This window comes from Actinia tenebrosa, unplaced genomic scaffold (genome assembly GCF_029948245.1).
Source record: "Actinia tenebrosa isolate PJP-AT-01 unplaced genomic scaffold, QUT_ActTen_1.0 PGA_scaffold15__27_contigs__length_11533743, whole genome shotgun sequence".
NCBI classification, from domain to species: Eukaryota; Metazoa; Cnidaria; class Anthozoa; order Actiniaria; family Actiniidae; genus Actinia; species Actinia tenebrosa.
In genome coordinates, this window is record NW_028292575.1 from 3,529,741 (window position 1) to 3,544,432 (window position 14,692).

General features: G+C 38.1%; 1 protein-coding gene and 1 long non-coding RNA gene across 2 annotated transcripts; one reads left to right on the forward strand and one right to left on the reverse strand.

The window, feature by feature from the left end:
• The first annotated feature begins 4,115 nt into the window (after positions 1-4,115).
• Positions 4,116-9,813, forward strand: LOC116291762 (uncharacterized). Its single transcript, XR_004196611.2, has 2 exons — positions 4,116-4,465; positions 7,706-9,813. It is a non-coding gene; the product is annotated as an uncharacterized LOC116291762 (long non-coding RNA).
• Positions 9,814-10,256: 443 nt separating this feature from the next.
• On the reverse strand, positions 10,257-14,678 carry LOC116291764 (neurochondrin). The gene is made up of 2 exons (XM_031698972.2): positions 13,251-14,678; positions 10,257-11,838 (listed from the first exon to the last, which is right to left on the reverse strand). The coding sequence occupies exons 1-2, from the start codon at positions 14,608-14,610 to the stop codon at positions 11,132-11,134; spliced, it is 2,067 nt and encodes a 688-aa protein (XP_031554832.2). The 5' UTR covers positions 14,611-14,678; the 3' UTR covers positions 10,257-11,131.
• Between the last annotated feature and the right edge of the window lie 14 nt (positions 14,679-14,692).

A 14,692-nucleotide genomic window follows, 5' to 3' on the forward strand; every position in this document is an offset into this window, starting at 1 on the left:
AATCGCCAGTGTAAACGGGGCTTAACATGGCTGTTGTCGCGTGATGGTGCAAAACCTGTTTTATCGATATTATAATACACTCAACAAAATTACTCGATTCTGATTGGACAAGAGGAGTGACAATTAAATCCCAAATTGTACTCTGTAGAGTCTCAATAAGTTGCTCGATCAATATTGTTGAGTGTATCATAAAGAAAAAATCGTACGATCTTCTCATACAATTCCGAATTTATAGATACTCCTGATGTTTTGAAAGTTCTTCTCAAATTGGACGAGTCCAATTTTGAAAACTTCCAAACATCACTCGTACCTATAAATTCCGGCGAATCGTACTCGAGATTCGTGCGATTTTCTATACAAATAGACTTATGATACATTAAAGCCGCAAAATATTAGATCGATCGCTTGTACATGTTCGTTATCGCGCTTTTATAAGTTTATAGTCCAGCTCTTTATTTGATTTACAGACTATACTACGGTGTGCCATTGAACTTTAAAAGGTATCTTGAAAGGAAGCCGTGCCTTTGCATCGAAGCGACACGAATGAGCTTGCAATGATAGAGACGTGAATAAGTGCCCAACGGTGTTAAAAAAGGTCTCTATCATTGCAAGCTCAACGTTCATCTCGCTTCGATGCAAAGGTACGGCTACCTTTCAAGATGGCGCAGGGAACTGTGAAAGGGACGGTTGTCAGTCAACGGTTAAAGACGTTAAACCACCTGCAAACCCTCCTTGAAAGTTCGTAGTTTTTGCACGTGTGACAAACTAAAACCTCTATTTCTTATTACCCGATGATCAGGCGCCAAGCCATTGAGATTTTTTTTTAAATATTTGAAATACTGGGGTGGATATGATGGAGTCCCTTAGATTTTGGAGACTTAGCAATCTAAATGCATAATAGAGATTATCGTCAAGTGGGTGGATGGGTGGCCTTCGATAATGGGCCTTATTCACGCGGCAGCCATGTTGGATTGAACAATATAGATTCCACCACGCGCCTCAAATTCAAGCGCTTGAGAATTAATTTATGCTTGGGAAAAATAGGGTTTTTTATTCTCATGAGAATAAATATGGCCGCAGATGATGAAGGTGCATTGTGTCAGGGCAATTATTATGCCATTTTAATGACCTTATTGTTTTTATTTTGTTCTCATCAGTTGCATACAGTTGGACAGAACATACACCTTATATGTGTGGCAGTGGAAGAGTGCTTTTGCAGCCGCAGAAAACAAAGGAAGAGTGTAAGCAACTGTGCATAGGAAATGAAGGACTGCATAGCAGTTGAATGGTGGGGCAAGGGGAGTAATTCTTGTTTTAAGTGCCCTGATCCACAAGGAAGACGAAGTTATACCAACACAAATGATGCATCTTACCCACCTTATGTAATTATCAAGTCATAGAGGAAGCATTGCACTCTACCCCGGGCCGCATAGCAGTTAAATGGTGGGGCACGTGGAAAACCAGTTGACCGTTTTCTCAAGGCTGCGTGCGCATCCAAATTTAAGGAACTGGACGGGCCACGATACAAGTGACGGGTATAACAGCTGTTTTCGCGCATGACTGTGAAAAGCTCACGGCACGAACACGTTCTTGACACGTCTAGGGATACGCCAGACCAATCAGCCAATTAAAATTCTAAAAAAATTCTAAAAACATCACGGTCACGGCACGGCACTGAGCTTTTCATAGTCATACGAAAACTGTACTATCATGCATTGCTATGAACGTTTTTTTTTCCGATAAGAATTCATAAAATCAATTAGTCTCCTCTTTGAATATAAAACTGTCTTCTCAATTTTACTGAATTTGCGTTTTTCAGTTTTGTGGCCCGTCAAGTCGGATGCGCACGCAACCTTGAGAAAACGTTCTATTGTTATACATTCCCTGATCCACAAGCAAAGAAAATGTTATACCAAAACAAATGATTTAGCTTAACTGCTTTATGTAATTATCAAGCCATAGATGAAGCATTGCACTGCACAACAGTTGAAAGATGGGAACGAAGAACCTGAACATGAGAAAGAACAGATCAGACCATTTTCGAGTCACGTTCCAAATTACCGCTGTGATTTTTTGATCACAGACTTATTTATTCAGTCTTAGCCTCGCATCACTGTCTAAATATTCACAAATACCAACGACAAAGTTAACAATTCGAACAATTTCAACAATTGCTGGTTTTCAATCATTCCCAAGGGAGTGGAATAACAACAACAACAACAACAACAACAACATCAACAACAAAACCCGGCGGCCGTGTTGGTTTATACATATATACATGAATATTCTGCATGAAATCGAGGCTAACCAAGCCTACTTCGCAGACGTCGTTAGGCCCTGGCTAAATGAGGAAACATGTTTACCACGCGCATGTTTCCTCAATGTTCCCCAGTTTAGCCAAATGCGAAATTACATTGCTGCGTGCAACAAATTTTGCTTCCAAGACGCAAAAAATGTTTTTGCTGTGCGGAACTCCCCCCCCCCTTCCCCCTCTCCCTTAAAACTCGTAATGTTTTCCCCCTTTTTAACCACAGGTAGCCCAGGCTTACCGTTAGTGTTGAATAACTGAATCGATCGAGAGACAGACAGACAGACAAAGATTATATGGGTATCATATGGGTATTTTTGAATCCTCATTTTTACGCTTTAAGATAATTAAAATCAAATAAAACTCCCACCGTGTGTTGTTGATATATTGAACAGCCCCATGGCTTAATTAAAGCTCATTTCGTTTGGGTTTAGATGACGCTTCCCCACCACACACTAAAGAGGACAAAGTAGGAAACGACACTCAGAAAAAACGGCCGTCGAACGGTCGAACTCTTTGCCAAGTATTTTGCCGAAAAATGCTTCCAGTTGAAACTTTCTTTTGCAGGACTTTGGAGAGATAACTAAGCCACGCTATCACCTTAACAGAATTAACAAAACCATTATTCTCGAGAAGCAATCCCCAAATGAGTATCACAATCCGGCTTCTCTGGACGCCGTTTTCAGAGGAAAATCGAAAACTCTCGAGGGTAGCCTCGGGTGATATACACAAACCAAAACATGACACTCAACTACCCCCACACGCCAAATATGATTCAAAACTATTGTATTTTTCGGCATTTATAAAAGAATGATGTTAGCAAGAGAATATGAACTAAGAGAAGGAATCCTACCTATATAGGCTTGTAACTATCATGTGCACAGTTTGATGCTATTTTTAGCTTGGAAATATTTTGAGAGAAGAACCCGATTGGTTGATTTCTTGAGGGTAGACGGCTTCCAGTCTTGCAGTAAACAAAGCCTGTGTTTTTGTTGTGGACGTAGCGAAATATGGTGCTTTTCGTGTCCTAAAACGAGGCATTAAATGGAAGCATGATTATCGCGCGGGTATGGTAACGAGTTAAAAATAGCATCAATGATTCTAAAAATAGCATCAAAGTGTGCACATGATGGGGCACGGGGATTCCTTCTCTTATTTCATTTTCTCTTGATGTTAGTCAATCATGAAATGTATATATACCGTGACAAGAAATGGGCCGTGAGCCCAGTTTTATTCTAGAGGGGATTGGGAGCATGCTTCCCAGAAAATTTTGAAAAATCCAATTTCCAACATAGCTTCCATTTTAAAAAGCTTGCTGCTCAATTATCTTTTTAGGGTGGCTTAAGACCTTGTTCGATGTTTTTTGGGGGGTGGGAGGGGGGATATTTTGCCCTCACCCCACCCATCCCCTCTCCGCCCTCCCTGCCCTAACCTCTCATCCCCCATCTCGATTGAATCCCAAAAAAAATATGTAGATATATCTTCCAAGTTTGTTTCGCCGATTTTTCGAGTGGAATCTTGCTATTATTTCATCCAATCTTATGCCTCGTTCTATAAGGAATTCTATGAAAACTGCAAGTACTAATTCCTTAACAGTAAATCTTGTTGACGTTATTTCGAATTTTATTAATTTTTTCCTAACAATAATTATAATCTTATTTTCAGAACAAAAGTACTTTGGTTTTGTACTAATGAACTGTTAATGAATTACTAATGGTTTTCTGGTTGGCCTCGAGTCGCTGGTTTTTTTTTAATAGAGTAAATTAATTTTAAAAAGAACTACATTCCGAATGACTAGATACGATTGTTTACTTTGAAAGCCATTACAAATCCGGAAAAAAATCACATTTAAACCTACGCATTGTATTGCTGTAGCTATATTAGTGGCTGGGAGTCAAAATAATCTTATTCTATTTAATCAACTTGCCTTGGATTATGTGCGAGCACTGAAGACGACATGTTGGGAGTTATTTGAGTGGCAGGTGTTACTCAATGGTTTCGAGACATCAGGTAACTTGAAAGGAAAAACATTCAGTTCTGGCCATGAAATCTCGCTGAATCAAACCATCAAGGTTTAATCCAACTAGAAAAAACGTTATTCTGGCAAAGATAACGATTGCTGACTGGAAAAATATATGTAATTCTACCAAAAACAAGGTAAACACTAAGAGATCCTTCTCTTGATCAGTAAGTGAACTATCTGATTACATAAAAACCAATGTTTTGAAATTATTCAAGGTCGATTCCCTACAGTAGTTTTAAATTGCAGAAAAATCTGCCAAACGTCTCTTAAAATTAAAGATAAAATTAGTAATTAGTAATGCTCTGAAACCTTAAATTCTGGGAGTCAGAAATATCGTTTTATTTCAAATCAGATTTTCCAATGCATTTTAGAATGTCGACAATACTTAGGCATTTTGCATTTTCTGAAGATTTATCTTGAGTTCTTCCATCTTGAATATTGAAAAGCTCTCTTATTGTGTGTACGTGCGTAGCGTAACATAACTCTGGTTTATGATTTTCTGTTCGTTCGGAACAGAAAGGCAGCTTAATGGGGGAAAATATCTTTCCAGGAACCGGTGTGATTAATCTAGATTTTATACCACTGCGGCTTGTTTACTGTTTTCGAAATACCTTAGAAAAAAATCTTGGAAACCCCATGAGGTGGAAATAAAATGACACAGCATACCGTTCAAATTTTAAAGAAAGCTGCCTGGTAAGTCGCCTGGTAATGTTTTAATTAAGTTCTAATTTTACTTCGTCTGTACAGGAAAGAGTGAATCCCAAAGTTCCCCCTTCGAAACTAGACAGTGAATCTTTCACAGATTACGTTTCAGTTAATTCAGTCTAAGAATTAAAAAGAAAATGTAGGTAGAACCGTGCCTTACTGCACGTACCCTCTACAAAAAAAAAATACCGTGGGAAAACATTTTTAAAAATGTGTAATGTCGGTTTTGCAAGGAGAAACGCGTTGAAAAAATTGTAAAAATTTCGACGAAAAAGTGCGTGCAAAAATGTTTTTCCCTAAAAAAAGTAATTTGCATATTTTTTGCACTTAAGAAACATCTTAAAAACGAGATTTTAAAATGTTCTAGAAATTCCACTACGTGAGTTCTTAATAGATTAAAGACCAATACCATCATAATCAATGTCTTGTGAATTTCCGCTTAGTCTTAGATAGGTACCTTTTTAGAAAGGCGGCATATTTTAAAGCTTAGTTTTTCGGTAAATTTGTGTTTACAATAGATTGGAGTAACAGTAGACTATTTAGATTGAAAACAACGTTGTTTTGAGGGATATTACTCGAGGAGCTAGAGATATTAGGATTCCATTTCCTGGCGAGTCGTGTTTTGACGTGCTTCAAACTGTACAGTTTGATCTCATCAACACTGTGTTACTATAAATCCGATAAGAAAAATCCTAAAACAAACAGAATAAAACGGCTTTTCCATAACAATATTGCACTGAAGGTAAGATTTAACCAAATATAGTGAATTATTTATAATTCTCTTGATATTTTTCTGCATATTTAGACGATACAATTTTAAATATGTCTCCGGCGCACTGCATGTGATGGGCTTTAACAAAAAACAAAAAACAAAACAAGTCTTCTTGCAACAAAAAAAAAACTGTCTTTTCAAAACACTAAAATTTGTCGTATCTTTATGCCTTCCAGGCTTAGAAATATTAAATTTACCCAACTCTAACAGATGCTGTTTTATTAACTAACCAAATATTTCTCAATTTTAATAAATAATCATTTAGTAAAAAAAGCTGTTTCGCCAAAATTGAGTGAATTAAAGATGAGCATATCGGAATTTTTCAAGTTTTTTTATTCTGTTGGAAGTTGGTCCATAAACTCCAGATCAAGATCAGGCTGGATCAGTGAACTGTATTGCCTTCGATTTTTTCACGTGATCTAACTCAGCTGTCAGTGTACATCGATCATTCGCTATGATCGATGCTGTTTTGACCTGCACTAGTACCCAAAATAAACTATATATGGACATTTTGGACATTAGCACATCATTATTCCAATTCCATCATTATCACCATCATCGATCATTGTCATATTGTCACATCAAACTGAGCTGATCCTCGCAGTATGTGAAGCAACTTAGTGCAGCTGTAAATTGAAAGACTCAGAAAAAATTCCGAGTCTTAACAATCATATCCAGTTATCAGTAGTATAACTATCCAATACAAGTTGTCCGTTTTATATTTTGTCAAGCAGCATTCAACTCGAGTTGGGAAGAGAAAGGATGTCTGTTTTCTCAGACTACATTTTCTACATCGTTCGAACCGTCATCATCATCTTCTCATCAAATTTGTTTCGCGATAAGATACGATTTCGAATATATAGTGAAACAAATAGTTAGCATAAACCAACCCATTTGTGTCCGATTAGCTCCACTGCGACAAGAACAATTCTATATAAAAACCTTAATATATGAAGGACTTTTATAGTAAAATCATCTCTTTCAAAGTCTTAAATATTTAATTTACATACGACTAGAAACTGGTTTACAGCACGTACACACCACAGCACTAAAATGGTTTTCCATTACTGATCTTCCGTGCGATTCAATAACCACGGACGTGACAAAAATCTACTGAAAACATCCTATAGCGTGTAATTTGGGGGGAGGGGGGGGGGGGGGTTTCCACTGATCATATATGGAATGTGTGTTCTAATATTTTTCCTTTTACCATTCTTTGGGGAAGAACGCTGATATTAGATTTTCTTACGTCACAAATTTAAATTTAACGTCAGCAACAGTCAAATGGCTTCTCAAGTTCTGTGATAGGATAATGACGCACGTTGATCTTTCCCTCTATAGACCCTCTCCCCTTTTTATAAACCTCGCTTTCTGATTGCGCACTCTCCAACTTTTCATTTTATAAATGAAATACAAAAAACTTACTGTGCTAGTTTTGCAGTTATTAAGAACATTAATTGCAGAACACTCGAGGAGTGATGAGAAGCACTCGCTATAGCTATACGCGTCATCCCTCAACTAACACTTCTCTCGTATTTTTCGTTATGCCGCGATTACACGAAGCAATTTTCTCTGCAACTTGTCTCGCAGCAGCGTTGCGACACAAATTGCAAAAGTGTTAACACGGTGCAACGGAGACGCAACCGTTGCCAAAAGTAGAAACGAATTCTACTTTTTGCAACGATTGCTGCAACTTGTCTCGCAACATTTTTTTTCAGATTGCGCTGTAGGTTACACGCTGCAATGCTTCATGCAACTTGTGTCGCAAAGACAAGTTGCTCCGTGTAATCGTGTGCCTTTAAGGTTCCCGCGTGCTATATAACTGCACACAGCACGCACGTGATTTCTATTTCATTAATATATCATTGGTATATTTATTTTTGATCGATTCTTTCAGATCAATCAATGACAAATCATGGAAGAATTTGAAATTCCGCTGCCACCAAATATGAGCCCAAGCCAACGCCGCAAAGCTACCGACCACCAAACAATCCAAGAAGAATCATCATCAAGAGGTGACTCCGAAAACACCCTATCGCAATCACCACGAACCGCAGGACCTCTTACTAAACGATGGTTCCGCGAGCAGTTTGGGTTAAGAAAAGGAAATAAAACCCCCAAAATAATTGAGCCGAGCGACGAGAGGCCAAAAAGACAACCCGGTCTTAGACGAACAAGCTCACTACCCGATCTCGCGTCTTTGCTAGAGGCTGCATCGGTTAAAGGAGTTAAAGTTAGTACGCTAGGTAGACATCGATCCATGAGAGAAAACCGACCTGTTAGCTCTATAATAGCAAAATGAAGAACTGATTCTTCAGACAGACGGAAGTAGATATATAGATAGAAGCATGGACATTCAAAAGCGAAGACTTGAAGTGTGACAGCTGAGGCACACGGCAAATGTTTTTCAGTATAGGAGGGCTGTGAAATATAGCTTTTTTGGGGGGGAGGGAGAATCATCGAATGCAATCTTCACAGCCAGTCAATACCAGATCGGTTAAGATAAACTGACGGACAGACAGAAAGACAGATCTGGACGTGAATATGATCGAGACGTCTGTGTAAGACAGGGGAGCAGCGGCTCTTAGACCTAACCTTGGGCGTTAAATGTTTTCCCTTTTCAGACCACGTTTATTCACTCGAGAATACGATTCTTTGTTTGAGTAGTATCATTATATTCACGTGCTTTCTCGTGTGCAAGCCGTTACACACACACACACACAAATACTCGACTCCAACATGGTCTGAAACTGAAAAAGACCCCTGGAATGCAGCTCAATCTGGGGGACAAAACAATAGCTTTCCAATTCTCTGGAGACTGAAATTCTTTTGATTTTGTCACCCAGATGGAGCTGCTTTGACGTCACATGCAAGCAGGGGTCTATAGTAAAACGATACAATTTACTTCCAAGCTAGAGGTATTGGAAGATTTTTGAGGGGAAGGGGGGAGGTAATTAATACGAATGTTTCTGGCAAAGGAGTGTAGTTAATATTGCTTCTTAGGAAAGGATGGATGGGTAATTGAAAATTAGTAGAGTGACCACAGTAAATCCGTGAAACTTTAGTAATACTAACTAGCACAATTTTATGCAAGGTCCATTGTTTTCTATTGTTTATCTAGCACTATTTTGTACTATTTAGTAATTAGTGTTTCACGGATTTACTGTGGTCACTCTAGTTGCGAATAAGTAAGTATAGAAGGTTTTGGAGAGAAAAAAGACAATACAAGAATGTAGTCTTTCAAGACTGATTCCTTATGTCGGTGTTTTCGCTCTTTTTTCACAACCCACAAAGGAGCAAAAACTACAACCAAGAGAATATGAAAATCTCTTGCTACAACTAAAATGGAATCAGTCTAGTAGTGAGTATCCTTAAGGCCCCGTCCACACGTATCCGGAAATTTTGGTATCCGCAAATGTTTTTTTTGCGGATTCGAAAATGTTCGCGTCCACACGCAGCGTATTCGAATCGTTTTCACTTTCTACAAGTATCCGGAAATTTCATGATCGGCCCTGATGCACGCTAGTGCCTACAGTCTCTTTAACGGATAGTTTTTCTTATTAAGAATGCGCAAAATCGTGTTTACGTCATCGTAATCGAAAATTTGCGGATACGACCGTCCACACGTATCCGTATTCGGAGCGTATTCGAAAATTTCCACTCTGGAGACCGTTTTCGAAAATTTCCGGATACGGATACAAAAATTCCCGTACACGTGTGGACGCATTCCGTATCCGGCAAAAAAAAAAAAAAAAAAAAAAAATTCCGGATACAAATTTTTACGGATACGTGTGGACGGGGCCTAAGAAAGTCGCTCGCAGAATAAAGAATCCAGTTGCAAATACATCGACTTTGCAGAGCTAGGTCATTTAAGTAGGACGACTAGACACTTACTGTAGATAAAGAGATTTATTTTATTTTTTAGGATTATCGATACCGGATCAATTAAATGATACTGCATGACTGAAGGCAAATAAAAGGCGGGTTTACTCCATGCCAATCAATGATTCAGTTTCAAATTTATGTGGTTAGCCTACAGTATACAACCAATATTTCCAAATCATATTGTAATGTTAGAGTGCACGCACTAAAACCGTGAACATTAAATAGTACTAATTAGTACTATTTCATACAGAATCCTTTGTTTTCTATTGTTTATCACTATTTAGTGCTAAAAATTAGTATTTGTTTCACGGATTTAGTGTGAGCACTCTATTAGTCTTTAATAGAGTGACCACAGTAAATCCATGAAACACTAATTACGAAATAGTACAAAATAGTGCTAGATAAACAACAGAAAACAATGGAATTTGCATAAAAATGTGCTATTTAGTATTACTACAGTTTCACGGATTTACTGTGATCACTCTATTTCATTCTAATCTAGTTATGTCTACTTACAACTTGATTCAAATAATATGTAACATTCTCAAATCCATCAACCTCACTTAGACATGAAATGTAAATTTTATTGAAAAATATATAATACATAATCTATACATATATTTCAACTTGTAATGTGATTTTTCGTTACCACATTTTCGATTGCAGAAGTCGCCACAGCGAATGATCTTTTTTATAAAGAAGATATAACTAGCTAAAAACTAGTGTGAGCTGTGTCGGTGTTTCTAATGAAACAGTAATGATAAAGGGGTAAATTATACACCGTCAAAAGTGTAAGTTACTCCGACGAAGGACTAGCGTCCGAAACGTCAGTAAGTTTTTTCATCTTTTCACGGTGTATAATTTACCTTTTTATCATTACCGATCTTTTTTATAGTGAGGACCACTCGAACCAAATGCACGATTCAAGTTTTTTTTTGACATTTATTTTTATTTAAATGCATACTGGACATCATTCCTTGAGCCAGTCGATTGGAAATAAGATTTGTTTTGATCACTCGGTGTATTTGAATTCAATGCTTCATTTTAGGCCCCGTCCACACTATGCCAGATAAATTTGAATCCGAATATATATTTAATAAGTTCCATTTCGAAAATTCGTTTTTTGGTGAAGAATTGTTCCGGATTCGCCCGGACTAGTGTGGAAGGTAGGCCTAACCGAATAAATAAAAATTCGGATTTAAATTTATCCGGCATAGTGTGGACGGGGCCTTAGAGGGTTTGAAACAGTAGAAAGTTCAAGAGAATGAAATAGCAAAAGAGACGGCGGCCATGTTGGATGACGTAACAAAAGAGAATGATGACGAATCTTTTCTTAAATTCATCCAAAATGGTGGCTGTAAAAATCATTAATAAACTGGGGGAAAATTGAAGAGTTCACGGTTCAAATGTTGGCACTGTAACGCCATGACCATGTTTTCTAATCTCCAAGCTTAACATCATCTAACCAGCTATTTTCTTTCATCAACACATCAAGGCCTTGAACCTCTGTTGCACAGGCCTTCAACACCTGGACACCCAAAAACCACAATTCACTGATATTCTTCCAGTCTTTCTGACATGCAATCCTCAGTGGACTCGCCGTCTCATCAGAAAGCAAGCACCCATTTGCCTCTTTCAAGAAATTTATACTTGATTCGAAAAACTGCCTTAGCTCAGGATTAGAGAAATCATTAGATTCCTTTTGTTGTCTGGTCAACATAAGCCCAAGAACCACCAAATGAGCAACTAGAACAACATTTTCTGAATATCGTTCTAACATAGGCAAATTAAGTACGATGTGCCTTTGAATTTCAAGAAAACTCTGATCCTCTTGCACAAGCGTTGGTTCAGTAACAGTAAAGTTTAACAAGACACCAAGCAAAGTCACCATCGATGTCTTGGAGTTAGCACTTGTGGTTGAATCTTTGAGAAAGCGTTTCCAGAGAAGTGAGTAGTATTTGACAAGTATGTGGTGTGTGTGGTTCTCCACAAGGATTTTTCTTGATTCGTCGTGGGCAGAAAAATGACACATCGCTGGCAACATGAATGGTAACATTTCTATAGGCTGTTTCTGTTCTGCACTTTCTGTCTCCATTGGTTCTTCAAAGGTGACTGTCTTCGCAGCTTTGGTTTTAGTGCCTTTGTCTAAAAGAGAACACTTTATTTTTTAACAATTCCTATAATCATGTAAGTCAGGCCAAAAACACCTGTTTTTTACCTTGTCAATTGAAAAATAAAAAATTTAATTAACAGAAGCCATAATGGTGATTTAGTGAAGCACGGGTGGTGTGAGCTGCTTATGTGCCACCTCTCACCAATGCGACCTGGGTTCGAGTCCTGCTGATCTCAGTGTCATGTGAGTAGAGTTGCTTGTTGGTTTTCTCCTGTGCTTCGAGGGTTTTCCGGGTTTCCGGTTGTTGCTCCAGGTTCTCCGTTTTTCTCCCTCCACAAAAATCAACTTCCAAATTTCAATTCAATCTATCGGCTACCTTATCAATTAGGTTGCAAAACCTGTTAGGCTTTCTGTCCACCATGGAGTGGTAAACTGTGATTTTTTATAGGTTTTTTTTTTTCAAACTACAGCAAATCATTTGGCCATTTTGAAACAAAAAGAAAGGAACCAAACACAAACAACTCTACTCGCTTAAGACACCAAGTCAGGGAAGCAAAGCCAGGTCACATTAGTGAGAGGCCTATTACTCTCATCAGTGAACCAATGTATGGAAAAAGGTGAATTTACAACTTGATTTTTACAGGCCACAGCTATAACTGGGGCCACTGCTTAGACAGCAATAACCAATCAAATTGTAGAAAAAAAACAATATATTCCAACTTTGGATGAAGGAGCCAATCAGAAAGCAGCACAAACAAAAAAAAACCCAGCAAAGTTATCTTTTTGTTCCCATAAGAAAAAGATGAAGGTAATCTAGTTATTTACACTTAACATCAAGGTCAAATTACAATTCTCATGCTGTCTAGGTTTCTGATTGGCTCCACTAACCAAAGTTGGGATGCATTGTTTTCATTCTGCACTGTACATTTTGATTGGTTCTCTTATCTAGCTGTCTTAGTGGCCCTGCTTACAGTAGTTACACTGTAAGGAGGGAAGAAAACTGAAGAACATAGAGAAAAACCCAAGATGAAGACCAGGAGAAAACCAACAAACAATGCTAATAACATTTAAAAAAAACAACCTTATTTAACGTGGAGAGTACACTTGCTAACTGCTAAGTTTACAGTGCAGTCCACAAATTAATAAACTTAAAATGAAGAAATAATCAAAGAAACATAAAGTGTTTTAAGGATCCCAACTGGCAAGGAGGCAAACCAGTAGGCTATTCACAAGCATGGTCAAGAAACTGAATTTGAACTAATCAGGAATCGGGACAAATACAGTCTCGGCTATTGGTCACAGCTTGACTCGAAACCCAGCACCACCAGATATGGCGAGAGCAGACCAACGCTATGACCACTCGACCATGCTGCCTCCAACACCAAGACTACTAGCAGTACAATAAACTGTAACTTACTATAAATATATAAATTCTGTAGCTCACCTTCAGTATCTGAAACCATTGTATCCTTAGCGAGTCTTACCAGAAAAGGTAACACCTTATTCACCTCTTTCCTTAATGCCATGGATTCCTCAGCTAACCAGGCACACAGGACTCTAGCTGATGCAATCACCAACTGCCGCTCCTCTTCAGAAATCTCTCCATCTTCATCATTCATAGCTCCCTGTTGAAGAAAGGCTAGAACAGACATCATTGCTTCTGTTACTTGGGTGTACAGCTTTGATATCATCCCCTGGTCCAGTCTGGGTATCATTTCTGCCGATTGGTTATGGTTGTCGTCTTCTGTGTCAGCAGTTATCAGGTATGCTATGACATTTTCCATGATGTTGTAGCAAGATGTCAAGAGAGTGGATTTTTCAATTATCTCTTCAGTGCTGTTGTCATCCAATATAATTCTTATTTCAACAGACACAGAAGTAACAACAAGAATAAAAAATGCACTAGTGTTAATTTTGCTCCCTGCGTCATGACGGAAGACCCATTTGAGGCCACACCCCATTAAATCTGTAACCACTGATACTAGCATTAAAACAGGGTCTCTTTGAACTGTAGTTACTTTACTTTGTAAAATATCTCTCAGTCCAACACACAAATCAACGATCCATTCATCTGTTTCAAAAGACTTCAATGCCTCTCTGAATGCTGCCGTTTCAGCATGCGAAAGAAAAACAAGTATATTTTTGCATATTGCAAATTTATCCATGTCTTGTAGTGTTCTCATTTTATTAGCACTGAAGCTTAAAAGCTTGATCAAATCCTTGGGATGCTTTAACCACATTTCTTTAGGAACAAATATAGCCATATTTAGCAGCATAATCCAAGCCATATTTGAATCTAGGATTTCTTTACTTATGACTTCACATAAATATTTGATAGTTTCTTTCTTAAGTAAAGCATCAGAACCTTTGGATGTCGAGGAAAGAGAAACAAGAATCTGATACGCATCGTCTACGATTGGTTTCTCAGATGACGGATTGGAAATGATTTGGTTTAACATCGGAATTTTGGCAACCATTTGAGGATGTAGAATTAACACTTCATCCGTAGCAAAACAAGCCAAGATAGCAACAGCTAGGGACTGATATACCCCTCCACTGCAATCCTTCAGGATAGTCGTAGTATTCAAAAGCCTGTTAATAAACGTGAATCCAATGGCATCGAATAAAACTCGTCTCTCTTCGCCATTGACTTCACTTGACTTGACTAATCTCGTCACCAAAAGCAGAGAAGCGAACCTCTCGTTGTCGTTCTTCGCTGATTTAAATAACGAAATGCACTTCTGTAGGGCACTACTCTGGTCTACAGAAGCAGTAGCATCTTTTTCGTCCATTTTTAAAGACATCTGACCCTGAAATATTTTTTTAAATATCGTAAAAAGAACGTCTTGACTGTTACACGTGGTCCGCCATATTGGATTTATCTGC

Excerpts from the sequence above, each read along its gene's own strand:
- LOC116291764 (XM_031698972.2), bottom strand. The coding sequence starts at position 14,610 with ATGTCTTTAAAAATGGACGAAAAAGATGCTACTGCTTCTGTAGACCAG. Across the intron at positions 11,839-13,250 it reads AATGGTTTCAGATACTGAAG|ACAAAGGCACTAAAACCAAA; the intron begins GTGAGCTACAGA and ends GTTCTCTTTTAG.